Source organism: Podarcis erhardii, assembly GCF_964252035.2.
Source record: "Podarcis erhardii genome assembly, chromosome: 2".
Lineage (NCBI taxonomy): Eukaryota > Metazoa > Chordata > Lepidosauria > Squamata > Lacertidae > Podarcis > Podarcis erhardii.
The window spans coordinates 72,950,070-72,976,063 of NC_138498.1; the positions used below are offsets into that span (position 1 = coordinate 72,950,070).

General features: G+C 46.9%; 1 protein-coding gene across 2 annotated transcripts; it reads left to right on the forward strand.

Moving 5' to 3' along the window:
* Positions 1 to 2,576: 2,576 nt before the first annotated feature.
* Positions 2,577 to 25,826, forward strand: IFRD2 (interferon related developmental regulator 2). Of its 2 annotated transcripts, none has more exons than XM_081851342.1 (12): positions 2,577 to 2,839; positions 15,166 to 15,282; positions 16,274 to 16,358; positions 17,224 to 17,348; positions 18,660 to 18,817; positions 18,974 to 19,024; positions 20,189 to 20,370; positions 20,523 to 20,628; positions 21,775 to 21,912; positions 22,518 to 22,646; positions 22,774 to 22,869; positions 23,396 to 25,826. In XM_081851342.1, the coding sequence occupies exons 1-12, from the start codon at positions 2,794 to 2,796 to the stop codon at positions 23,474 to 23,476; spliced, it is 1,314 nt and encodes a 437-aa protein (XP_081707468.1). In that variant the 5' UTR covers positions 2,577 to 2,793; the 3' UTR covers positions 23,477 to 25,826. The 2 variants fall into 2 exon arrangements, with proteins under 2 accessions (XP_081707468.1, XP_081707469.1); XM_081851343.1 differs by lacking the exon at positions 2,577 to 2,839 and adding an exon at positions 12,325 to 12,373.
* Positions 25,827 to 25,994: the final 168 nt, after the last annotated feature.

Genomic DNA, 25,994 nt, shown 5'->3' on the forward strand with positions numbered 1-25,994 from the left:
AAGGGCAATTCCAAGTTAGATTTAAGCCACCTTTTCCTCCTGACAAGGAGAAATTCAATAGGTAACGCTTTCTCCAACAGTAACAGGGCATGCACCTGTTCAGTTTCTTTCCATTATGCAGCAGTAGAACGCTGAAAGGCACTGTCAATGTCACACCTGAGGTACACCCTGACAGCATGTTCTTAAGCGTATTTGCTTACAAGTTCTACTGAGTTCAATGAGACACTCTAGTTAGTAAATGTGTTTGGGGTTACACCCTAACAGCTAGATCTTATCATGCACACACGGGATACTTCCAGAAAGGGCTTTGTACAGATTTCTGGGAATATGGGAACGCCATTTAGGTTGCCAACTATTTAGTTCATTTTTATATGTTTCCCATCATGACAGACACTGGATGCTATGCATCTGGCACTGAACTGTGTTGAATTGTCTAAACAATCAGGCCTGGTTTTTCTCAGTGTGTGATTGGCACACTAGCTTTCATGCACTTCTGACCCCAGGGATGGACACTGCTTGCCATTCACACCAATGGGCAGAGCTTCACACAGAATGCACATGGGCTGTGGTTTTCGTCTCTCCCCTCCGAAAGCCCTGCCCTTTATTTCTGTACCCAAACACATGCATCTTTAAATATGAAATTCACCGGAAATACACAATAGCAAATGTTATTAGTCCTTAGTTATCATGCTTCACAATAGGCTTGTACTTTCAAGGGATGCGGGGGGGGGGGCAATATCCATTTACCTACATCAATCTGGAATTTGATTTGGTGTTGAAATAGGTGGAAACGCACAACTGCAATAAAATATTGAAATCATTGTCGCACTCACGCCATTCATTTAAAGCACATGGCTTCCCCCAAAGAATCCTGAGAATTGTAGTTTATCCCTTGCAGAACTACAATTCCCAGCAACCTTAACAAACCAGAGTTTCCAGGATTATTTGGGGGAAGCAGTGTGCTTTAAAAGTTTAAATGTATTGTGGGATTGTGACCTATCATAATGAGGTCTTGTGCAAAATCACTGGATTATTGTACGTCTGTTGTATGTACTGTGATGACAGACTCCAAGGTAATCTTGCACATTGTGAAGGTCTTGAGAGGATAGCTCCTCCGAACCAGGTTGTTTGAATCCAGGCATGCTTTCAGCATATGGCAATAGGTGGATACAAGCGTCTTTTGTTTGGCATTGGAAACTAACCCTGTGCCCGGGTAAGGAGCAAAACAGAAGTATAGACCACCTGCCAGAAACATCACCACACTTGTGACAAACTACCCACCATGAAACAAAAGAAATGATTACTTTTCACACCAGCGGTGACTGTGGATGTGTAACAGGTGATAAATATTTATTGGATTTTCCATGGTAAAGGGAACCCCAGATTTGTTCACATATTTATTGAAGTAGAGGCTGCCGTTTTGATGACACCGGACACTGCAAAGATGTTCGTGTGCCAGTTCCACAACAAATTCTTGTCTGGAAGCACCCAGACTTGAAAAGGCCCACTAAATTCAACGGAGCGCCCTTTCACATAACATGGCAGCTGAAAAGAAATCCTCCGAGGGTTGTCAGTATGGGCGGAGGAGGGGCAGACTTGAGAATGGTGCTTACCAGCGGTGAATATAAAGGGAAGAAATCTGCAACAGTTTTAGTCGATCCGGAGGCTGCTCGACGTGGCGGCATCGGAAGAGAGGCCACGGAGCAGGCTGGAACAGGCACAGAAATATAATTAAACACAGGCATATTCGGAAAGGCTGAAGAGTGCGGTGGACCTGAAATGACAGCAGCCTTCTAGTAGCAAAGGTGTGGCAGGAAGGGAAGGTGCTGAAATTTCCAGAAAGGAAACGAAGCGGCGCCACCCACCAGAAGGCGACCACGACGAGCACTATTGCCATTAATGGGCGTGCGACTCCTGCCGCAGGAAGATCCAAGCGGACATCTCTTTCGGGTGGAGCAACGCAAATGCTTGCAGCTCCTCCACGCCGAGGCTGTGCTCCGATTTCTGCAGCCAGCCTGCTCTGTAATGCCACTGCATCCTCCTGCGGGCAGGACAAATGCTCCTCCTTAGCAATGCCGGTCCTTTTAGTTAATGAAACTAAAGGTACGGTGACAAAATGGGACCTGACAAAATGGGATCCACGCCTCGGTCGCCAAGTGCATCTCTCTCTCCCCCTCCCTCCCGTCGCCGGGTTGGGAAGACACCCGTCCTGAACTTCTGCATAATAAAGTTGTGGAATTTAATCCGCCTCCGCCCTCGCGCCATTTCCCCGCTAGAGAGCGCGAGCGCCAATACATTCCAGCGCCTAACTCTGCACGAGCCGCGCGGGCGACGCCGAAGCCACAGGTCCAGCCCAGGCGCCGAAACGTAGACCGTAGGCTTCTGGGAGTCGTGGTATGTTTGGGCCCCGCCGAGCGTTGCCAGTGCGCGCCTTGATCCGTGGGACTACGCTTCCCAGCAAGCTCCTGTAGGGGGTGGGGTCAAGCCGCGCGGAGCATCATGGGACTCGTAGTCCAGCCGTAGCGCTGTCACAAAGCTCGCTGGCTCAGCAAGGCGGGCCTGCCAGGACTCCAGCTCCCAGAGGACACGGCGGCGGCGGCGGCGGCACCGGCACCCGCTTGGAGGGAGGAGGAGGAGGAGCGGGAAGAGGGCGAGTGATCTATCCAGAGAAGGAAGATGGTGGAGCAAGCGGCGTGGTTCCCTCGTCAGGCAGCGACCGGCCCCGTCAACCCGCAGCAGCGCAGAGATTCTTCCCGGCCCCGAGTCGCCTCCTGATAACCGCCCAGCCCGGCCATGCCCCGCTCACGCCGGGGCGACGGAGCCCGCCGGGGCGGCCGAGGTGAGCGCGGGGAGTCGGGGGCTGCTTCTCGCCCTCTCTCCGGCCGGGGTTTGGCCGGGAGGTGGGGTGGCGGGCGCCGGAGTCGCTCTGCTTAGGAGAAATAGAAATCCGGATCAGGTGCTTAGTCCGCGCGCGCTTCTGCTTCGCCCGGGGATCCCGGACATCTGTTGCGCCGCGTGTCCGGACGAGGTTGGCGCGCGTTCGCCTGCGGGACAGATCTCCGCCTCCTCCGCCCCTGCCAGTCTCTCCGCTGCCCCTCTCTCTCTCCCGCAGGGCGGAGGGGCCCGGGGGCTGATGTGGGAACGGGGTACGAGGAGGGCTCAGTAGGCAGCTGCCCAGGCAGCCTCCGCGCCTCGACTAGAGAAGCGGGAGCCGCCCGAGCGGAGCTTCTCCAATGAAGGCATTTCAAAGGGGGCGGGGGAGTCCGGGTGGTCTCCGGGCTCATTGGGAGCACGGCTGTCCCCAGCCCCTCACCACGTGGCCTTTGAGAGAAGCCGCCCGGCTTTTCTGTTTCCTCGTTCTCCAGTTGCACATCCCGTCCCAAGGCGCCTTCCCTTTCTCACTTCCTGCTGCCGCGCTTCACTTCAGAGCGGAGTGCCAAAAGGGCTTTAGTCCGACGCGTAAAGCCATGGCGGTGTTTCCGAAAGTGACACGTGTATCTCTGTCTCATGTGCATGCATCCCCCTGCGTGCGAGGCGAAGCACATGCGTTCAGGCTTCCTCTTTTGCCCTGCTGTGGAAGTGCTTCTGAAACTCCCGAAGTGGCTTTGGCCTTTGCTGCTGGGCTTCATAGAGGCATCTGGTTGTCCACTCTGGGTAGCATGAGATTGTCCTTTATGGGACTTTGGTATGATCCAGCAGGGCTGCCTATAGCAGTTGAGCAATGGAAAACAATAAGCCACAAATTAAGCCTTCCAGATAAGTGGATGGTAGAAAGAAACACAGCTTGACAGAAGTAATTGCATGTTCCTATAGCGTACATTTGTTCTGAAATGCTTATTCAGTATCTTCTGGTTGCCACTTTCTAAACCCTGAGCAGTTCCTGGGGCAAATAGGGATGCATCTGATATGATAAACTGATTGCAGTTTGCTGGTTTCTTTGGCCAGTTAATAAGAAAGAATGCCATTGCTTAGAATTTGTTGCTTTTATATAACATAGCTTGGCTACTTGTAAGCAACAGTTCAGGCATCTGGGCTCACCCTTCTCTCCATTTGCATGCTCATCTAGCTTGTCTTACAGTTGGATGCTGGGCTTTTCCTGTTTGTTCTGTGATGGAAGTCAAAGAGTTAGATCACTGCTGTTGCAGTCTTAGTTCTTACTGAGGTCGTAAACCTGTTTTGTGGTCCATACCACTTCAGGTGGGTGAGATACCATAATTTACCCCCCCCCCCCATGAGGGGTTGCCAGCGTGATGCCTACCTATCCTGGCAATGGTGCTCTTGAGGTCTTCCCTTGGTGCACCTCTCTCTTATAGCCCCATGGATGGGTCATGAGATGGATGAAGCTGCTGTCAGTCAGTGTAGATCAGGCATAGGCAAACTCGGCCCTCCAGATGTTTTGGGATTACAACTGCCATCATCCCTAGCTAACAGGACCAGTGGACAGGGATGGTGGGAATTGTCGTCTCAAAACATCTGGAGGGCCGAGTTTGCCTACGCCTGGTGTAGATAATACTGAGCTAGATGGACAGCGGGCCTGACTCGGTATATAAGGCAGCTTCCTATGTACCTATTTCAAGCTTGTGTCTTTTCAAGGTTCAGATTAATTCTACTCAATCTGATATTTACCCTTGTAAAAGCAAAGTGTGTGTTTGCACTCTCTTTGTCTGGGGGGAGAGCAGAGGGGAGGCTGATCTGAAGGAGATTAGAGAAGTGACTTTAGTGCACTTTGCATGTGCTCAAAAATCCAAATGTGCCCAAGGGCTTTAAAAAGTTAGTGACCCCGGACATGTAAGACAGTTCTCTGTACATAGAAAATAAGGGAGAAAAAATTTAAATTGCTCTGCATAGAGGGGCCTTCAGTCTGGTGGCAGCATGAAATAGTAGAGTCCTGGCATAGTTTTCGTATCTCGGAAACATCTAGGCTACAGAGAGTGATGGTTAAACTTTCTAGCTTCCAAGTCCATAAAGAAGCTAACCATATGTTACATACCTTGGTGTAAATCTCTTATCGGATGCTTTGCTTTCTTATAACAACCATTTGATGACTGTGTTCTTTGAAGTGTTTATTTAAAGCAAATAATAGGCTCAAACTCAGGATCAAACTCTCACAAAGCAGCTTCCAGCATAAAAAATTCCAATGTGTAGTCGATAATCTATTACTTAGATGCAATAACATTACCAAATTAGTGTTACTGTTGGTCATTCAAATCACAAACCTTTCCAGTAAAAATTATGAAATCAGATAAGCAGCTTAAAATTAATTCCTCTGTTTAAGAGAGATAGAGAGAAGGCAGTTTTAAACAAATGGCTCTTAAGGGCCTCCAGTGATGGAACCTTACATTGCTCAACTAGAAAATAATTTTACAGCCATGGGCCACCACTGAGTAGTTCCTGTTTACTGCTACACATGAAACTGGAACAACCTTGAGAAGTGAAGCTCTGCTTTAAGCAATCTAAGCTGTTTGTGTCCAGACATCTTCAAGTTATAAGGTGTAATAGAGCAAATACGGGAGAGTGTGCAATTATAGAAGGTATGCATTATGGTAGCTTTATGATCCTGTGTTTAATTCTTCAAAGTCTGTAGACACCTGGATTGACTGTATCTCACGCTGGTCAGCCCCTGTGTAAAATTATAATCCTTGGCTGGAATTACCCGCTGTGTGACTTTTTTGTACCTTCTGGTATAGCCCAGGCCAGGCCAGTGTATGGCTCAGTGGGCCAAGCAGCATTGCTAGCCATCTAGGCAAAATTTCTGTTGCGTATGGCACAATAAAGTGAAATTATTTAGCGGAGTCTTTCTGGAGGCTTGGAAACAATTACATTTGTGGAAGGGTGGCTTTGCATTGTGCTTTTTTCTTTTCGTTTTAAAGGCACACTGCTGCTTTAAAAATTGCCTACAATGCGGTGGGGGGGGGGAGAAAGAAACAGCACTTTGTGACCTTTACAGGTGTACTAAACAAATTTGTTTGCCCCTAAGAACACACAGCTGTAAGTGTCCCAGTCCTTTTATGTTTACTTTTTGACATCATCAGCAGGAGAAGCACCTGCTTCTTACCTGTGTGCTGTGGAACTCTCTGGGAATCAGCATCTGTCTTTCAGCTTGGTGTCATCTGGAAAGCATGCAATACTCTCTCCACAGATATAAGCTGATGCTGCTTATGTAACAGTCTGGAAGCATGTGTATCCTGGGTGCTGCCATGCTCAAGTAGGTCTTTTTAGAATGTTATTATGGAGGCAGTGCTGGAAGCATGTGTTGTAGTTCTAGAAACTTTTTGGAAATTGAAGCCTTTTTGTACTGTGGCAATTGACAATAGCCTGGCCACAGTTATCCATGCTCGAGCAGCATCTTTGGCTTGGCTACTGCCTTGCATTGTTTGTGGCGTGAAAGAACTCTCAGAAGGCTGATTTGGTTTAAAATACAGCAGATAGGCTGCTGTCTGGCATGGACTATGTGAAACAGATCTCAGGCTTCCTTATGTTTTCAGCCGTAATTATTGAAACTGTTCTTTTCTCCCCTTGTTTCTAAGAGGATAAGCCTTTTCTGTGGTGGCTGTCTGCCTGTGGGTTGCCTGTCCTAGGTCTGTACAGTGGTACCTCAGGTTAAGTACTTAATTCGTTCCGGAGGTCCATACTTAACCTGAAACACCACTTTAGCTAATGGGGCTCCTGCTGCTGCCGCGCCACTGGAGCCCAATTTCTGTTCTCATCCTGAAGCAAAGTTCTTAACCTGAAGCACCATTTCTGGGTTAGCCGAGTCTTTAACCTGAAGCACATGTAACCTGAAGCGTATGCAACCTGTGGTACCACTGTATGCCCAACACCCAGTGTTGTGTTTTAAGCACCAGGTAAAAACGTTTTTATGCACCTAGGTCTTTTAGTTTAGTGTGCGGATAGTGCCCTTTATTTCGTTGGCTGCCTCTCTTTGAATTACAGTATTTTAGTTGGGTGGGCTGTATGGTGAGATGTACTCTACGCTTTCTATTTAAGAGGTCTGTGGCAGTATCCTAAAAAGAGAAAGCCTTACAGAAGTGTCCTCCTTTAGAAACCACAATTTTGTCTCTTCTTGTATTTTGTCAAGTACGCCTTTTACACTGGAGCTGCCTCCCAAACTCATTTCAGTTAGTTTCCCTCCCACTCTCCAAATGTTGTTGTGACTTTTCCTCACAGGCTTCCTTGCCAGTTCTAATCCCCCTTTTAGCCTCCCTCTCTCTGCCTTTAGAGATGCTGGATTCCCATCAGCTTCATCCTGCATTGCCAGTAGCCAGGAATGGTTGGGAGTTGCAGTCCAGCAATACCTGAAGGCCTGCAGTCCCTCATCCCTGCTCTATATAACACCCATGTATTGCTTTACAGAAGACGTTTGCTATAGGCAAGGGCAAGGCACAGTGGGTGCTAAGCATTTTTACATCCTGTTGATTTCAGTGGGAGAGTTAAACATATGCTGGATTCTGCTCTGTGAGTCTTAACCTGTTTTATTTGCATAGTCTATCTTTATCTCCTGAGCTTGTAAGTCTTTGCCACTTAAGAATCCTGGCCTTTTGCTTTCCAATGGGCTGCTCTTGACAGGAGTATCAGAGGCCTAGCAAGGCAAATACCACATGCCCAAGAGTGCTAGAGGCATGATCTACACTAGAACCTAACTACATGCCATGTTATGCATGTGATTAGTAATCACGGGGTTTGTGTTTAAAAATTAAATAGTAGGAAGAGGTAGGTACCAGGATCAGCACAAAGCAAAGGGAAATGCAAGCTCTTCTTCCCCAGCCAGCAGTCTCCGTGAAATTCCCAACCCCAGTGCAGCAATTAGCATTGGGACAGCCGAGGCAGCAGTGCTGGTACACTAGAAAAATTCGCAAACCAGTAAGAAGACAATTCCTTTATTAGGACTCGCAAAATAGTGAGGTGGCTTTTAAGTGATGCAGAACTCCTTATCAGGCTGGGTGTTAAGCAAAGCAGATGGGGATGGGTGGAAAGGAGGGAGGGAGGGACGGAGGGAAAACTGGCTTGATGTCTGAAGCCACAGCTGCCTTTAATCACACTCCTGAAGGCAGAAGTCCTGTGCTGTAGTAGATTTGAGGCTTAATTGGATTAGGTTGCACTAGGTGGCATGAAGGTGTTGGTGAGGACCGCCCTGACATGCCTTCAGGAGCCACCCCAGCCCCCAAATGGTGCAAAGCCACTCTCTCCTTGCAGCTCGGCAGAACTCAATGTACTGTTCTTTTGGCATCTGTGGAGCAAAGCATTTGTAGCCTCTCTGAATAAACACAACCTCAGCCGGATGAGTATGTTAAAGTTCGCACATGCATCTCCCCCCCCCCCCCCGCTAGTTTTGCTGGTAAATTATTGTTTTTGCGAGGGACACCGTGTGAGACGAAACCCTTTGCCCTGTTGTCTGTTTTGGGGCTGGAGTGCCTGCGTTCCTTATTGGCAGCTAGCAACCCCTGGAGTTGGCGGTGCAGAATGCTTGCTCCAGCCTCCCTTCCTGGGTGCCACCATGCTGCTCTGTTCATTGTGGGGCCCAGCTGTGTACTCAGCAATCTGCTTTCATCTGGCTGGTGCCACCAGTGCAGCCCTCTCCTTGTATGGGGCTTTGAGCCAGAAGCCTCTTAACCCTTGAGTGGCTGCTCCCTTGATGTCACGCCTGCTCAGCAAGCAACGCCTGCTGCTTTGGGTGATGATTCAGTAGCGTTTAGCATCCCAGCTATTTTGCAGTCTAGCTGGCTCCTAGGGAGCAGGAATCAAATTCCCTTTCCTCCTCTCTCTCTGCTCTGTTCTGCCATAGCCCTAAAGCAGGGGTCAGCAAACTTTTTCAGCAGGGGGCCGGTCCAATGTCCCTCAGACCTTGTGGGGGGGAGGACTATATGTTGCCATGATTATGACCCGCATTTTTGGCAAAAAACCTTAATGGGACCAACCCCAACGTTGCCCAAATGTGACTTTTTTTTGGGGGGGTTCCCTCATGCACCCACGCTGCTTCCTTTGTGTTTTATGCGTTGACAGTTATTATTTCTCTCGTAAGGTGGGGTGGGGGGGCTGAGGTAAGTGCGCCATTCCTGTCAGCCCTGGAGAGTGTTTGCGCATGTGTGGGTGAAGGGGAAAGCCATTGGCCACGCTTAGTCAGGCCGGTGCCACTCAAGCAAAAATGTTCTTTTCCCCATGTGAAGGAAGATGAGTCAGTGACTGTTTACCTTTCCATGGCTCGCACCGTGTAGCTAACAGAGTGCAGAACTGATTTGGAGTGCAGCCGCCCAGGCGCTCCCCGCTTCCTTTAGCGGGGAGCACCACCGCCACAGACACCGGCGGGCATTGCTCCCGAGGCGCCTCTGAGCCCCTGCTGCCGCAACTGCCCTTCCTGAGGTCAGTCGCTGGCAGCTCCATGATGGAAATCGGAACTGTAGCTCCTTTTCCCTCTTCCCCACCCCATAAGAAAGTATTGCTGCTCGCGATGGACAGAGAAGGGGCTTGTCTCAAGCAGCCACCTGCCTTACTTTTGACCCCCAAGCCTGGCTGAGTCACAAAAATCATTGTGCGTGTGTGCTCTGCCAGCTGCCTGGATTCCTGGACTGTCCGTCTGTCTAGAAGGCAATTGGACCTGATCTGGCCCGCGGGCCTTAGTTTGCCGACCCATGCCCTAAAGCCTCAGTCCTTGTCCTTTTCTAGCCTTGTATTCTTCAGTCTTTGGCATTTCCACGACTCTGCTGTTTTTAATAGGAGATAGCAAACAGATTTGGTCTCTTGTGCAACCCAAAAGCCAGGATGTCCTAACACATTTATTTCATCAGGCACCACAGTGCTTTTCTACAAACATGATGTCTGAAACAACGCTGTCGAATTGTTCTGAGCTGTTTGACTGAGCCATTGTCTGCCAGCTGTAACAATAGCCTCGCTTTTCTGTACAGTTCTGCTTTGGGTTTGCTTTCTGTGCTTTAAAAATAAATAAATTAAAAGCTTATCTGCCTATGGTAGCTCATTTGACACTATCATGGCAGCATCTTCGTTGTTCCATGCTAATCCCCACCAACACATTTGGGCTGCATCCAGCCTAATGGATCACAGTTTCTGCGAGCATAGCAGGGGAAGGACGGGTGGCCCAGCATAGCAGCTTGGCTGCCTTCCAAGGCTGCTTCCTCCTTGGCTTCTGCTTGGGGCTAGCTGAGGTGACAGAGCTCTCTCAGGCGGCTCAGCTGCTCCAGGATGCCCTGCCTAGGATCCTTTGCACCTGTCCGTCAGGGTAAGGCAACTGCTGCAATCTGTGGGCAGACGCGGCCCTTGAAGTCATTCTGCTGCAGCAGGAATGAAATTAACGCAGTTGTTGGTCCAGTCCGGTGTGATTTTGATTAGCTGCTGATACAGTTCAACAGTTGGGAGTGTGAACTTGGACCTGTGAAGCATCTGCTGGAATCCAAGTTTATTCAAGGCCACACTCTGTGGCACTGAGTCGTCATTCCTTTTGCCATGAGTCTGTCAGGAATGTTGAATGACAGTGATGAAGATGGGGGGTGGACAGGAAGTTTAGAAGCATAATAAAGTAATTTGCACACAAATGATAAATAGCAACGGTGATAGTGTAGACCACCTTTCCTCAATCTGGTGCCCTCTTGAGGTTTTGGACTACAACTCACATCATCCCTAGCCAAGACAGCCTGTGTTCAGAATAATGGGAGTTGTAGTTGGCAACAGCTAGAGAGTACCAGGTTGGAAAATGCTGGTATAGACATTGAATTTTCAGCATGTTTCCCATCCCCCTTGGGACTGAGGTGGTTTGATGGTGGATTTTGGCATATGTAACTATCACCTCAAGCTTTCTGCATAGCTATCATTTCTGGTCCTATATAGATTGCTTGTAAGCGTGCATCAGGTCCAGCTTTTCTCTGTCCTGTATTTCTGTCTGCAAATCTGGAGTCCCCAGTTGGTTACCCAATGCCTTCCCCAACTTAAGACTAGACAGAATCATAGAATCCTAGAGTTGGAAGGAACCACAAGGGTCATCTAGTCCAGCCCCCTGCAATGCAGGAATCATTTGCCTAACATGGGGTTCAAACTCACGATCCTGAGATTAAGAGTCTCATGCTCTACCGTCTGAGCAATCCCAGCTAATAGCTACCTGAGACTATTCTGTGCCATTTCTTTACCTGCCTACTAATGGTGGGATGGGGGGGGGGAGGGAAGTTCCTCCTCCGGTTATTGAAGAATTGAGATCCCTGGTTAAACTTGCAGAAGAGATGAGGATTAATTTTATTTGCAGATTACAACAAGGTCATGTCAAACCCTGGCTGAAATGAACCCCGGTATTAACCCCTCTATGCTTCTAAGTCATTTGGATAAATCTGAATTTAATCATGCATTTTATGAAGTTGTGATCTGTGCGTATTGATTGTGGCAGTGCTAGGTTGTTTTGGTTTTGCAATTTTACCATAGCCTATGGGTGAAACAAATAAGCTAACAGACTGAAGCTGTGCTATTATGTTTTTGCCTTCACCACGATACTCCATTTTCTTAACCACTTGCTTCACAACTTGGCTACTTCTGTTTATTTCTATCTGAAAACAATCAATAATAACTATGAATTTACCCAAGCGTCTTTTCCTGGTAGCTTTAAATAGTTCTAGAATGGATCCGACTCAACTTATTCCTTTGGGTGCTGAAAAATCATTTGACAAAATATATTGGCAGTTTTTATTTTGTTACTTTGTAAAAAATTGGATTTCCTCAGGAATTTATGAAGTGAATTAGAATTTTATACCTCTCTCCTAAATTGTATGAACAAATGGTTCCTTCAGATCCAGATTTTAACCATATAGGGATTAATGGCTGATTAACAAAAGTTGACTTTGAGCCTTATGGTGGCTAAGAAACTTATGCTTTTTTGCTGTCCACTATCTATTACACAATGGTTTAGAGACCTTACTTCCTTGGTTACGTTCAAACATATTTGATATAGGTGCCAATCTCATGCAGATACCTATCTGGACATATCAAACACTTATATTAACTAGCATGTCTATTTTAAAATCTATGTACTGATGGGCATTGTATTTGCAATGGGAACATATGGCAATTTGTTAATAGTATATTTTTATTTTCTCTTTTTTCAGTAGTTTGCTTATTTTTTTCTTTCTCCTTTCTGTTCCTTGTTAAAGCTGCAAGAAAATAAAATATTTTTTTTAAAGCTCTGGTCCCTTAAAGTCAGAAAGGGTTAAAAGGGGGCCCCCTTCATCCCCTTCCATATGGTTCTGATTATCTCCTGGTCCAGGCCTTGAACATTTATCAGTAGGGTGTGTCAAAGCTGACAGTGCTGACTTTAACCAAAGGCAGTAGCCGGCTAATAGCTATCCAGGGATGTCAAGGGATTGGGCAACTCGTCTTGCTTTAGGTGAGTGGGAAAACAGGGTTGTCCACCCTTCCTTTCCTGACAGGTGACTGCAGTTTTCCGGCTAATAGCTATCCAGGGATGTCAAGGGATTGGGCAACTCGTTTTGCTTTAGGTGAGTGGGAAAACAGGGTTGTCCACCCTTCCTTTCCTGACAGGTGACTGCAGTTTTTCTGCAGCAGAACTGCCCTAGCTTACTTTACCGTTAAGGCTTATGCAGTACAGTCTTGGACAGTATCATTGTTCACTGGAGCTTGTGAGAATGAGGTTTCATAGAAGCATCTTAGACTTGTTCTTTACAACAAAAAGAAGCATAGTTGGTTAAAATGAAGGTGCCATTTTGGTTGTTGTTTAGAAGGGAAATGCAGACACAGTTAACAAGTCAGGGTGCATACAGATTATCACTTACTAGGCAACAGCACATCATAGTCTGCATGGAACTACTTGATAGGGCATATGAGCCCGTATAAACAAACCATTCTGCAGTTGCTTGTTTGTCTGTACAGTCATACCTCGGAAGTCGAACGGAATCCGTTCCAGAAGTCTCTTCGACTTCCAAAACGTTCAGAAATGCAGGCGCGCCGGAAACAATAGCGGAAGCTGTGCCAAACGTTTGGCTTAAAAAAAACACGTTTGGAAACCAGAACACTCACTTCTGGTTTTCGATCATTCAGAAGCTGGAACATTCATAGAATCATAGAATCGTAGAGTTGGAAGAGACCACAAGGGCCATCGAGTCCAACCCCCTGCCAAGCAGGAAACACCATCAGAGCACTCCTGACATATGGTTGTCAAGCCTCTGCTTAAAGACCTCCAAAGAAGGAGACTCCACCACACTCCTTGGCAGCAAATTCCACTGTCGAACAGCTCTTACTGTCAGGAAGTTCTTCCTAATGTTTAGGTGGAATCTTTTTTCTTGTAGTTTGGAACCATTGCTCCGTGTCCGCTTCTCTGGAGCAGCAGAAAACAACCTTTCTCCCTCCTCTATGTGACATCCTTTTATATATTTGAACATGGCTATCATATCACCCCTTAACCTCCTCTTCTCCAGGCTAAACATGCCCAGCTCCCTTAGCCGTTCTTCATAAGGCATCGTTTCCAGGCCTTTGACCATTTTGGTTGCCCTCCTCTGGACACGTTCCAGTTTGTCAGTGTCCTTCTTGAACTGTGGTGCCCAGAACTGGACACATTACTCCAGGTGAGGTCTGACCAGAGCAGAATACAGTGGCACTATTACTTCCCTTGATCTAGATGCTATACTCCTATTGATGCAGCCCAGAATTGCATTGGCTTTTTTAGCTGCCGCGTCACACTGTTGGCTCATGTCAAGTTTGTGGTCAACCAAGACTCCTAGATCCTTTTCACATGTACTGCTCTCAAGCCAGGTGTCACCCATCTTGTATTTGTGCCTCTCATTTTTTTTTGCCCAAGTGCAATACTTTACATTTCTCCCTATTAAAATTCATCTTGTTTGTTTTGGCCCAGTTCTCTAATCTGTCAAGGTCGTTTTGAAGTGTGATCCTGTCCTCTGGGGTGTTAGCCACCCCTCCCAGTTTGGTGTCATCTGCAAATTTGATCAGGATGCCCTTGAGTCCATCATCCAAGTCGTTGATAAAGATGTTGAATAAGACCGGGCCCAAGACAGAACCCTGTGGCACCCCACTAGTCACTCTTCTCCAGGATGAAGAGGAACCATTGATGAGCACCCTTTGGGTTCGGTCAGTCAGCCAGTTACAAATCCACTGAGTGGTAGCATAGTCAAGACCGCATTTTACCAGCTTCTTTACAAGAATATCATGGGGCACCTTGTCAAATGCCTTGCTGAAATCAAGGTAGGCTACATCCACCGCATTCCCTTCATCTACCAGGCTTGTAATTCTGTCAAAAAACGAGATCAGGTTAGTCTGACATGACTTATTTTTCAGAAATCCATGCTGACTATGGATTCGACTCCTAAGGCATCCTTCGGGAGCCGAGGTATGACTGTGTTATCCTGGCACATGGTTAGAAAGTTGTTTCTGCACAAGTGCAAAGTAAATGAAATGGTTATCTATATGGGTTCCACGGCATTGTCCTGCCAAATGGTGAAGATTAGACAAGGGCCATAACTTAGTGGTAAAATATATGTCTCAGGTTCAGTCCTTGGCATCTCCTAATCATCATCATCATCATCATCATAATCATCTGGGCGGCTCACAACAGAATATTAAAAACACGATAAAACAGCAAACATTAAAAACTTCCCTAAACAGGGCTGCCTTCAGGTGTCTTCTAAAAGTCAGATAGTTGTTTATTTTCTTGACATCTGATGGGAGGGCATTCCACAGCGCGGGCGCCACTACCGAGAAGGTCCTCTGCCTGGTTCTCTGTAACCTCACTTCTCGCCAGAAAGCCCTCAGAGCTGGACCTCAGTTTCCAGCTGGGAAAGATTTCTGTCTGAAACCCTGGAGAGCAGCTGCTAATCAGTGCAGACAACACTGGGCTAGATAGGACAGTGGTCTGAGTGCTCCTGCTTTTTCAGATTTCTGATTAGGTGTAGAAGTGTGGCAAATATCTCGTCTACTTTGAGTGGGCACTTAGCTTGTTAAGTGGCGGATTTCATACCATGGTAAATTCCTTCTTTGCAAATAGTCATCTGTAATCCCCCTTGGTCTCAGGTAGGGAAAAGGAAGACCCTGTCTCATGCTCCACATTCTTCAGACAGGGTGCATTCTAGGGAAACACAGCATGCATCCTGTAAGTCATACAGGTGAGCGTCTCACTTGTTCTGACCTTTTCTTCTCTCTTCTGCTTAGGAGCTCACCGGATTGCAAAGATGGAGTCTCAGGCCAGTGATGACGAGGCAGCCAGTGATGTGCTGAGTCACTACAGCAGCGCCAGTGAGACGACCAGTGTGACTGAAGAAGTGACAGGTGAGGGTGGGCAGAAGTTAGTGACGGAAACCCTGGCCTTCTGTGTATTGAGCAAAACTTTAGATTTCGTAAACACTACTTTCAAACCTCAGGAAGCTCCGCACAACATAGTGGTTTTTCTTCCTGGCATTTTTTTCACCCTTCAGAATTTAGAGGGATGTGTGCATGTGTGTGATAATTTTGGGGGTGCGGGGTGGGGAGTCATTGAGAAGGAAGACTTGCTGCTCTTCAAAAAAGATTGGGGACAGGAGAATACGTGAGCTTTTTAGCAAAACTTCCACCACATGTTCAGGTTTGTTAGAATCTCCTCCAGGTCATAAGACAGGGAAAGGTGACAAAATTTGGTTATTTTGGGTTGCAAATTACATTAGCAGATAACATCTGCAGACTAATTCACAAGCTTGCAAAAGAAAAGAAAAGAAAAGAAAAGAGAAAAAAACCACCTCACACAACAATCTGGTATGTGGAGTGTCTTGGAATCAACATAAAGAGTTTTAGGATGCTGTAATGGATGTGATATACCCCACCATGTGACCACATAATAGGCACACTTCCAGAGACATCGCTTTGTAAGCATTGTATGAATTTTTTTCCACCGAGTCGGTACTCAGAGTGGCTTTCAACAAAGCAATTTAAAGCATGGATGTTTTAAAAAAAACGGGTGTGGGTGTTGTTTTTTTGCTGTTACTAAAACTTCATTAATTACAGTATAATTCCATTTGAGCTGATACAGTTAAATGTCATATCAGTTGCCAGGACAATTCATAACTCAAGACTGGCCAAAAGCCTGTTGAACAAGCGTCTCGAACATAAAACCTGTTGAAATGCTACGATAAAGAATCCACTGGCAGTTCTGCCAGCACTGTTCAGACTTTCAACCCTTGTTCCCCTTTCTTTAGGGGTACAAGATCTGCTGGCTGTGGGTCTGGATGGTCCAATCTTACTTTGACGCTTTCCTCCTCTGCTCCCATTTTTTTCTGTTTTTCCACAGGAGGTGAAGCAGTGGATGAGCAGGCGCAGCAAGAGGAGGTGGAAGATAAACTGAAGGAGTGCATTGACAATGTGATGGACAAGAGGTGGGGCTCATAGGCTGTTTTTAAGCTAAATTCAGATGTTGTGCCAAACCGTGGCTCTGGAAGCTTATTCCATGCCCCCTGAGGATGCTCAGTCCTCCCTGGATTGTTGTTGTTTTTCCCCCACCCCTTTAAAGTTTTCCCTCCCAAAAGTTACTTTTAATTCTGGAAAGTAGTTCTGATTCCTCCAAGCCTGCTCTTACGTACAGAAACATAACACTCATCACTTGGGCTGCCTAAGAGGCGGCAGTCAGAGAACTGTGTTCCCTGTTAGCATATAGACTGCTTCAGTGGCAAGCTGCCAACCGGGATAGGCTGGGTGCAGCTCCATTGAGAAGAACTTGGCAGAAGTGCACACAGCACTTGTCACTTCTCCTCACTACAACAGTATGAATTACTGCTGCCCTTCTGGCCATGCAGCCTTGATTATTCAGAGTGAACTTCTGAACTGGGGTGGTGGTCTGCACAGTCCACAGAACATCATTGACTTAGCGTGCCTTCTGATCTCTGTCACACCATGGAATTATTAGGAGGTGCACACATGGTATATATCATTCTGGTATATTTCCTGATATACAAAAGCGGTTGGTTCTGAGCCTCAGAACTACACACTGCCCTTCCCCAGTCACAAAAGATATGTTTCTTGTTCAGTTCAGAGCGCATGCCATGTACCCGTTAACTTCACACTGAATTCGTATGGGTTTTGTAGCAGGTGAAGAATTTGCTGAACTGTTCGGAAAGATGAAGTAAACCTGCAAAATTCGTTCAGAGCGAGCTGACTTTATTTGGCACTGAACTTGGATTCTTGTGAGGCTCTTGCATGGCTCTTGTTATGACTCCCATCTCTCTCTTTCTGACATCTTTTCAGTGCCAAGACACGGCAGGTTGCTCTAGAGAGCCTGCGGCTGGCCTTCTCCTCCAAGACGCTCTTTGACTTCCTGTTGGAACGCAGGCTCACCGTCACAGACTCCTTAGAGAAGTGCCTGAAGAAAGGTGGGTCTTTGCAACCTTTAGTACAGCGCCATTATGTAATGCAGACGGGGGTGATCCAGCCTAACCAAAGCACTTCCAAGTCCCATTTGGTTTTAGCAGGAGCACCTGCTTTAATTAAATCTCTCCCACTGACAACAACTGGGCACGAAAGTGGTTTGGGTGGATTGTGTTAGCAGTTTCATACTTTTCTAAATAAGGTAACTTCTGGTCATTTTTATTGTCCTTTTGTAATTTGATACTTCTGTTAAGCGTAAAGATTGTGAAGTTACCATATTTGATGCATAATAATAATAATAATAATAATAATAATAATAATAATAATAAATTATTATTTATACCCCTCTCATCTGGCTGGACTTCCCCAGCCACTTTGGGCGGCTCATGTAAACATTTCCACATAAGTTTTCATCCATCGTTAACAACCACCTTATAAGATAGGCTAGTGTCATTATTCCCTTGTTACAAGTATGAGTAGAGGGCGACTGCAACTTGCTGCAGGTTTACAGTGGTGCCTCGCAATACAAAATTAATCCGTTCCGTGAGGCTCTTCGTATAGCGGTTTTTTCGTCTTGCGAAGCAAGCCCATTGACAGCTTAGCGGATTAGCGCTATTAGCGGTTTAGCGGCTTTTAGCGGATCAGCTGATTAGCGGCTTAGGAAAAGGGGGGGAAAAGGGGAAAAACCCGCAGGAACTCGCAAGACATTTCATCTTGCGAAGCAAGCCCATAGGGAAATTCGTTTTGCGAAGCACCTCCAAAACGGAAAACCCTTTCGTCTAGCGGGTTTTCCGTCTTGTGGGGCACCACTGTACTGTGAATTTTGAACCAAAGCTTCCTGGCCCTCTCACAAAATGAGGCACGTTAGTGCTGCCGTTCTCCCATCCGTGAAGGACTGGTAGGTTTCTGTGACATCTCCATTGTTATATGGCAAAGGGATAGAGCTTTACTTCTCTATGTTCATTTTAACACCTTGCATGCTTCTTGCCTGCCCTCTTGATGTTGCCTTTGAAATGCCCTCTGCATCAGAGATGGTGAGTCTTTGCAACCCTCCCCGATATTGGGCTACAACTCCCATCAGCCTCAGCCAACATGGCCGATGGTCAGGGATGATGGGAGTTGTTGTCAGACAACATCTGGAGGGCCACAGCATCTTTGTCCCAGTTCAACATCCTGTAGGCAACCTTTTTACTTTAAAACCGCTTTGGAATATTGTGAGACAGTACTGCGCCAGGGCTAAAAAGATGCCTCTTCTGGTGCTCTGTGCCCCCACAATTCATAAGTTTCATAACAGCTTATTCTCTTCCTCCTCTCAGGTAAAGGGGAGGAGCAGTCCCTTGCTGCTACTGTCCTTACACTACTGTGCCTTCAGATGGGCTCGGGGCCCGAGGGGGAGGAGGTGTTCCGCAGCCTGAAACCCCTCCTCACCACCATCCTCACAGACTCCTCGGCCAGCCCAGTTGCTCGGCAAAGTGTGAGTAGCACCTCTTTTCTTCTGCCTCGGAGCAAACCTTGTGGGAGGGAGATGTTACTGGGCACTCTGGGAAATGGTTTCTTAAAATGGCTACTCGGAATGGCTTTGACATTGCCTTATCCTGTCTTCCTTTTTCTCTTCCGTCTCCCCTGGTAGTGTGCCACTGCTCTTGGGATGTGCTGCTACATCGCTGCTGCAGACATGGAGGTAACTTACACTAATGCTTTAACTTGACAGGCGGTAGCCAATGAAGCAAGAACCTAGATCTCCCTCCCCTCCTGTATGGGGTGATGTAGTAGTAGGGGTCAGCAAACTTTCCCAGCAGGGGGCCGGTCCATTGTCCCTCAGATCTTGTGGAGGGCTGGACTATATTTGGGGGGGGGGGATGAACGAATTCCCATGCCCCACAAACCCAGAGATGCATTTTAAATAAAAGGACACATTCTACTCATGTAAAAACATGCTGATTCCCTGACCGTCCACGGGCCAGATTTAGGCGATTGGGCCTGATCCAGCCCCCGGGCCTTTTTGTCTACTCACGACTAGAGTGTAAACACCCTGTCTTTGAATACTGATCCTTGGAGTTTGTCAGGTCTAGATTAGTTGTAAGAGTGCCCGACTCCACCATGCTCTCAAATTATTTCAGAGAGTATTTGTTACTTTCTGAAAAGTGGTTAGCCAAGTATTTTAGGGAAGCCATTCGTTTTGCATTGAGAAACAGCCCCTTGGCTACTGATTCCTTGCATAACTCAGTCTATTGAGACTCCTCCACAGTCCCTTCTGATTAAATAGCTCCTGGTTTTTCCATCCACAGTTTTTATCCCATGCTGCTTCTCTGGTATACCGCTTAGCTATTGCTTTTGTAGCTACACAGAGGACTGACAACCTCACTAGAGGTAGAGCCAATTCCTTTTGGATCAGCCCAGAGAGGTGGGACTAAGATGAGCTGCTCTCTGCATTAGGTCATGGTCATAGCTGGACTTACCTATTCAAGTTGAAACTGTTTAAGGCTTCATTCACCAAAATGGACTCATTCTTCATGCGCAGGAATACTTAACAGATTTATGGGGGAAAGCACATACTGTAAGTGCTTTGGGGTGTGCATTTCATTTCTAGAATAAAAGAGAACAAGAAAAAGCACTTAGGGTATCATAGAACTTTAGGGGGTGCAGTCTACCCAACTTTCCTGCAGTGGCAAACCTGGCTCCCTCAGAGTTGATTGCCAGCGTAATATGAGCCCAGATTGTGTGCCACCCTGAAGCCCCAGCGTAGTTCACCAGAAACTTAGACACTCTTCTGGTTTATTGTATCCTTTTTAGTTTCTCTTATTGTTTCTGTGAGAACTGACTGATCACTTCCCACCCCCTTCAGGACTTGGTTTCCTGTCTTGCCTGCCTAGAAGGCATCTTTGGCAGTTCCTGCAGCACGGATGCCAGCTTGGTGCCCTCTCATCACAGTCCTCTGCTCCAGACCTTGCATTGCAATGCACTCCAGTCATGGTCTCTGCTCCTCACCATCTGCCCAAGCACCCAGATCAAGAAGATCCTGGACAAGTGAGTGTTGAGCTTGATGATCAGAATGGGGAAGGGGCTTCCCATGGGCATCTGGTTGGCCACTGTGAGACCAGGATGCTGGACTAGATGGGCCACTTGCCTGATCGAGCAAGGCTGTTCTTACATTCTTACCTTGTGCTCTCCTTCTACAGTCACCTACCCAAGTTGCCTCTGATGCTGTCCAGTGATAACGTCAACCTTCGGATTGTGGCAGGGGAAACGATTGCACTGCTCTTTGAACTGGCTCGAGACATGGAGGTAGGATATAGCACTTGCTGATACTTGCATGCACACATGTGAGGTCCTTCTTGTGCTTGTGACCATTCTCTATTGGAGGCAATAATGCCAGCTTCTGGGGGGCACAAACGCCTGCTGCCTTCATATCACAGAGCCCTGTGATTGCCCATTGTGAGGAAACAGGTTGCCGAACTAGATAGGCCTTTGGTCTGGTCCAGCAAGGCTCATCTTGGATTCTTGTGTCCCCTGAGGCCTTTGTCAATAAGCTGGGGGGGGTGGCCTTAAGAAGATCCCTTCTGGATTAGGTCAATGGCCCATCTACTCCAGCCTCCTGTTCCCACAGTAGCCAACCAGATGCATATGGGAAGCCTGCAAGCTGGTTGGAAGGCCCAGTGAAGAAAATAAGAGTCTTGACAGCAATTCCAAATCTATCAACTTCCAAGTTTCATTCCCTGTATGCACACGAACACACACACCCTTAGTGTCTTAGGATATGATAATTTGAGGCAAACCCTGCAATGTCCTTTGGCTTTGTTTTGATAAAAGACTGCCTTAGAAAATTTAATCTTGAGTAAAATGCTGTCCCACTCAAAATTTGTGAGTCTATATGAGGAAAGGGTGGATCGGTCTATTTTTTTGTCTTTGTCCATTTTGCACATATTCATGAGTTGTTTCGTATGGTTTCTGCAGCCACCTTTTTATTGCAAAACACTCATTTTATCCTTAAATATACATTTTCTAAATGTATGTCCGCACATTGTTGCTGTTTTTTGAACTGAGCGTTGAATTGCAAAATTCATAAGTGTGAAATCCAAATGGTAAACTAATTTCCAATCTACACATTAGTCCAGGAAGTCAGATTGGGTTGCAGTGGAATTCACAGGAATTGAGTTCCTCAGATCCCTAGATCTGAGGCATAGGATCCTGTTCCTTAAATGGATGTGGACTGATAAAAGACTGATAAAAGTACATGCCTGGACAGCAGGTGCCGGGAGCCCCATTTCAGGCCACAGTGGGTTTCCCGAAGGAGTTGTGAGATACAGATAAAAAAGTAAAACTAGGGAAAGAGCTGCGGCCTCTCTATCTCTTTGCACCTCTCTCTGCATTTGGGGTAGCCTGCAAGTTGAAGCTTCTGCTTGACACTGTTCATCTCCTTTTTTGCCATAGGAGGATTTCTTTTATGAAGACACTGACCTGCTCTGCACAAAACTGAAAGCCCTGGCCACAGACAGCAACAAGTACAGAGCCAAGACCGATCGGCGCAAGCAGCGCTCCATCTTCCGCGATGTGCTGCATTTCATTGAGGTACCTTGCCTGGCTCATGCCGCCCTTGCCTAGTTCAGAAGAGGGCTCCTCCCTCTACACTGCTTCAACCCTTATATTTCCCAGAAGAACAAGGCGCAGGGACTTGAGGGCCTTTATATAATTGCACTCCTTTAACTCTAGCTTTGTGATGCACAGGCTGCGACTATTCTGAGGAAAAATGCACTCTATGCATGTACAAGAGGCATTCTCCTCTTTTTTTGCCCCCATAATGTTTCATGTGTTCCAAGCTTATGACCTGGTCTTCAAAATCTGTCTCAGATTAAAACTCTGGGCTTACCCTCTTGTTCCTGGGAAGGGAGGAAGGGAGCCTGTCAGTAGAGGGTTTTCTCTATGAGAACTTAGGGCAGCTCTACTGTCCTGCTTTCCAGGGCATAGTATCCCTGGGGTAGGCACTGGGGTAGTGTGGTGCTTGCATGAAATGCCTGTGAGTGGCTTTCTTCTGCTGTGAGGTAGTGTCCATGGAGCTGCCACTCTTAAGCATTAAGAGAGACAACATGGTGCCGAGCTTTGCTCGTGAGATGTGGGGTGGGATGAACTTCTCTTTCTCTACGGAGTCTCCAGCTGCCTTTTCTTCCCTGCTCCAGAATGGGGAGTGCCATGAGGAGACTATCAAGTTTGGACTGGAGTGTATGTATGTGGACAGCTGGGCAAGGAGGAGAACATACAATGCCTTCAAAGAGGCTCTTGGCTCTGGGGTCAGGCACCACCTTCAGGTAAGGGCAGAAGAGTCCACGTGGGGCTCCTAAGGTTTATTCCTTGCCTTTGTGCTTGTCTACCTGGGCTGCTGCTCTCACAGCTCCAAGATTTTCCACCTAATGGGTGTTGTCGTCTTGCCCACAGAACAATGAGCTCCTGCGTGAGATATTTGAGCTGGGCCCCCCGCTAGTGCTCGATGCTGCGGCTATTAAAGCCAGCAAGATATCACGTTTTGAGAAGGTACGTCAACGGTGCTCCTAGTATTTCTGCTGCCGTTAGCTCCCTTGCTTTGCTTTGTTAAGTTTTGGTGTTATTTTCTTCTCTGCAACACCAGCAAACCTGTGTGCATCTTTCCCCACCAATGGCAGCTTGCCATAGATAACACATTTCCTAGTAACAACCTTTAGGTTATGTGACCACTCCGGCCCTCTAGAGAAATGTGCAGTGGCAAAGCCAGATTATGGCTGAAATGCAAGTCTTCAGATGGTGTGGAGGTGACATGTAGAAACCAGTAAATGTGTGTGTTTTAGGCAGGGGGTGAGGGGTGTGTGTGAATGTAATATAATAAAACCAGGTGCTGGGGGGAAAGGAGAGGGGGTTCTTGCCGTGCCTGTGAATGTCCCTGAGGCATGGCTAGCAACTTCTGCAGACACAATGTTGTACTTACATGTCTCTTTTGGTCTGATTTGGCAGAGTTTTTCTGATGTTCCCTCAGCTAATTTCCCCCTCTGTCTCTCTTTCTTTTCTCTTTCTGCATCCCCACCAGCACCTCTACAACTCGGCTGCTTTCAAGGCCCGGACGAAAGCAAGGAGCCGTGTTCGAGATAAGCGAGCCGACGTCCTTTGAATGAGGCTTGTTTCCTCCTCTTCCTCTTGCTGCTGCTGCTGCCGCCTTCCATAAAAGCCAATGCGCTACAGACCTGGAACACTGTGAACCTTGTGGGTGGAGGGAGAGCCTGTGGCAAAGGAGCCCTGTTGCCTTCGCTCTTTACGAAAGCTGGGCTTGTGCCATGCCCCCCTCTGCTCCCCCACCATTGTCTGGGGGCTTTTATATATGTACAGAATAATATTTAAATGTCTCGAATGTTTGAATCGTGGCGGGATGGCAATGGGCAGGTGCCATTTTTATTTTTTTAACCAAAAAAAAATATATCTAAGCGAGGTTGGGTATTGGGGAGGCTTATTTTTTCTCCCCACTGCTTTTTTAAGCCAGTGATTCTTTTTTCTAAAAGCCCCATCTTTCCCCCTGTCTCTGATGCTGAACACATCCTGCAGTTGCCGTTGCAGTGTGCGCAGTGAAATCAAGGACTAGATCTTCCCACCCCCTTCTGCAGTGAGAACCCAGTGCAGGAGGCTGGCTTAGTTGTAAGGCTAAAGACTGCAGTTGTCCAGGATGGAGGTGGCAAAAGTACCGGCTTGAGGTTTGGTGCCTTGGGTTCTTCCCCTCCGGTGTTGAAGATATTTTGCCTTTGGGTTGAATGAAATGTACACTAGAAATCAGTGTGGTTGTTTATTAAAGGCTGGGCTGACAGCACCATGAAAGGGGCTGTACCTCTTCTCTGCTCATGCAGCTGCTATTTTTCGCAGCCTCTCTATGACACCCTGCCCAACACTGTCTTTAATTCTGTTCTCTCACGTGATTATAACACTCAGTTTTGCTCCGCGCTTGCATGGCTGCTGCTTCTCTTTTCTTCTTTGATGGCAGAATGAAAAGCCAGCAAAAGCCTCAGGACAAAGAAATGGCCCATCCTCTGGCCATCCTAGCAAAGCTCCTCCTCATAGTGGAGCATGTTCCCCTGTTGCAGGAGAAGGGTTATTTGGTTGGTGTAAAGTTGGTGTGTGGTGCTTTGCCCTGCTCAGTGGGCCCTTCTGCCTTCAGAAAGCTGAATTCTGTAAGCATATATTGCATAATTTATTTTAAGTCTGCTATGTGGTGGTGGTGGTGAGCTATACAGGGGCCCCATTACTTTGACAGCTGCAATTCTTGCTATCCCTCATCATTTTTTGCAAAGCATGGTCTACGTGCTTCCTCTTTTGTGCATCTGTAAAGACTGATATCCAGATTAATATATAATAGGAGTGATCTGGACCAGCTAGTTGTATTATGTTTCCATTGATTTCAGCGCGGCTTAGGTGAAACTAACTTAGTTTGGATCAGATCCTGTATAAATATATACTATGCTTGTGCTCTCTCTTTCATTCACATACTTCTACATATTCTTAGGAGGTTGGATTCTGTGCCTAAAGTTAGTCTGTGTTTGTGCAGTGCTCACTTGCACAGAATCCTAGCCTTGCACTTGAGTACCAGGAAATCAGCAAATGGAGGAATCTGGCAGTATGAAGAACTGCCGCTCACCATTTTGCTTCCCTCATTTGGCTTCTCTAACCTTTGCTGTCCAGACTGGAGACATAGCACATCATTGTCACAGAGCAAAGTTAATGGAAAGTATGCTTTTTCTCCTGGTACCTTGCTCTATTGATCTCTGAAACACATTGCCTCACTTTCATAGTGTTGTCAGCAGAAAATGCCCACGTTGGCCTATTTGGCTTTAAATCGAGAGAAAATATTAAACATAAAGTGGTATGTGAAAAGCCATATTCCTATCGACATGACCTCATCAGTGGTGTATGGGCATAGAACTTATGTCTGGGGGTTCAAGAGTTTCAAGCTTCATAGATATTTGCAGAATTAATCAGGGGTGTCCTCTTGTGCGTCCTGCAGCTCAGGAGCTGTGCCGTGCCTTTCCTTCCCATACATACTCCGACTCCAGCTGAGTTGTGCAGATCCGTACAATGAATGCATGCATTATTATTATTTATTAGGTTTGTTAGTCGCTTGCGATCTGAAGGTCTCCAAAGGACTTACAGTACTTACCATGTGATATGTACCCCCATATCGCAAGACATCTTGAGTAGTTGTTTCCAGAAAGCAATTGCTCAAGAGGATTTGCCCTTGCCTAGTGCCAAACTGAAGGGTTGTCCTAACTCTTGTGGTTGGGCCATCTGAGATTCTGCTGCTGGTTTCCTGCCATTCTTTTTACTCCGGGTTCAGTTGTGAACTTTGGGGCTGGTGCATCAAAGCAGGGAGTCTACATGTCTGCATTGCTATGACCGTAGTTAGAATCAGAGTGTAGAATTCGGATAATTTCAGCTGTCCCTTTTTGTTTTAAAATAAAATCTAGCTGCCTTGAAGAACAGATTGGGACCATACACCCGGTTTTTTCCTTCAGAAACGGTCTTGAAAAACGAGTATTGGGAATCCTGTGCACTGTCGAGTGGGGGGGGCAGGAATTAGGCACTAATTAAGGACAGGACAGGCTCATATGTCACATTTACATGTAATTGTTCAACAAAAGCAAGGTATT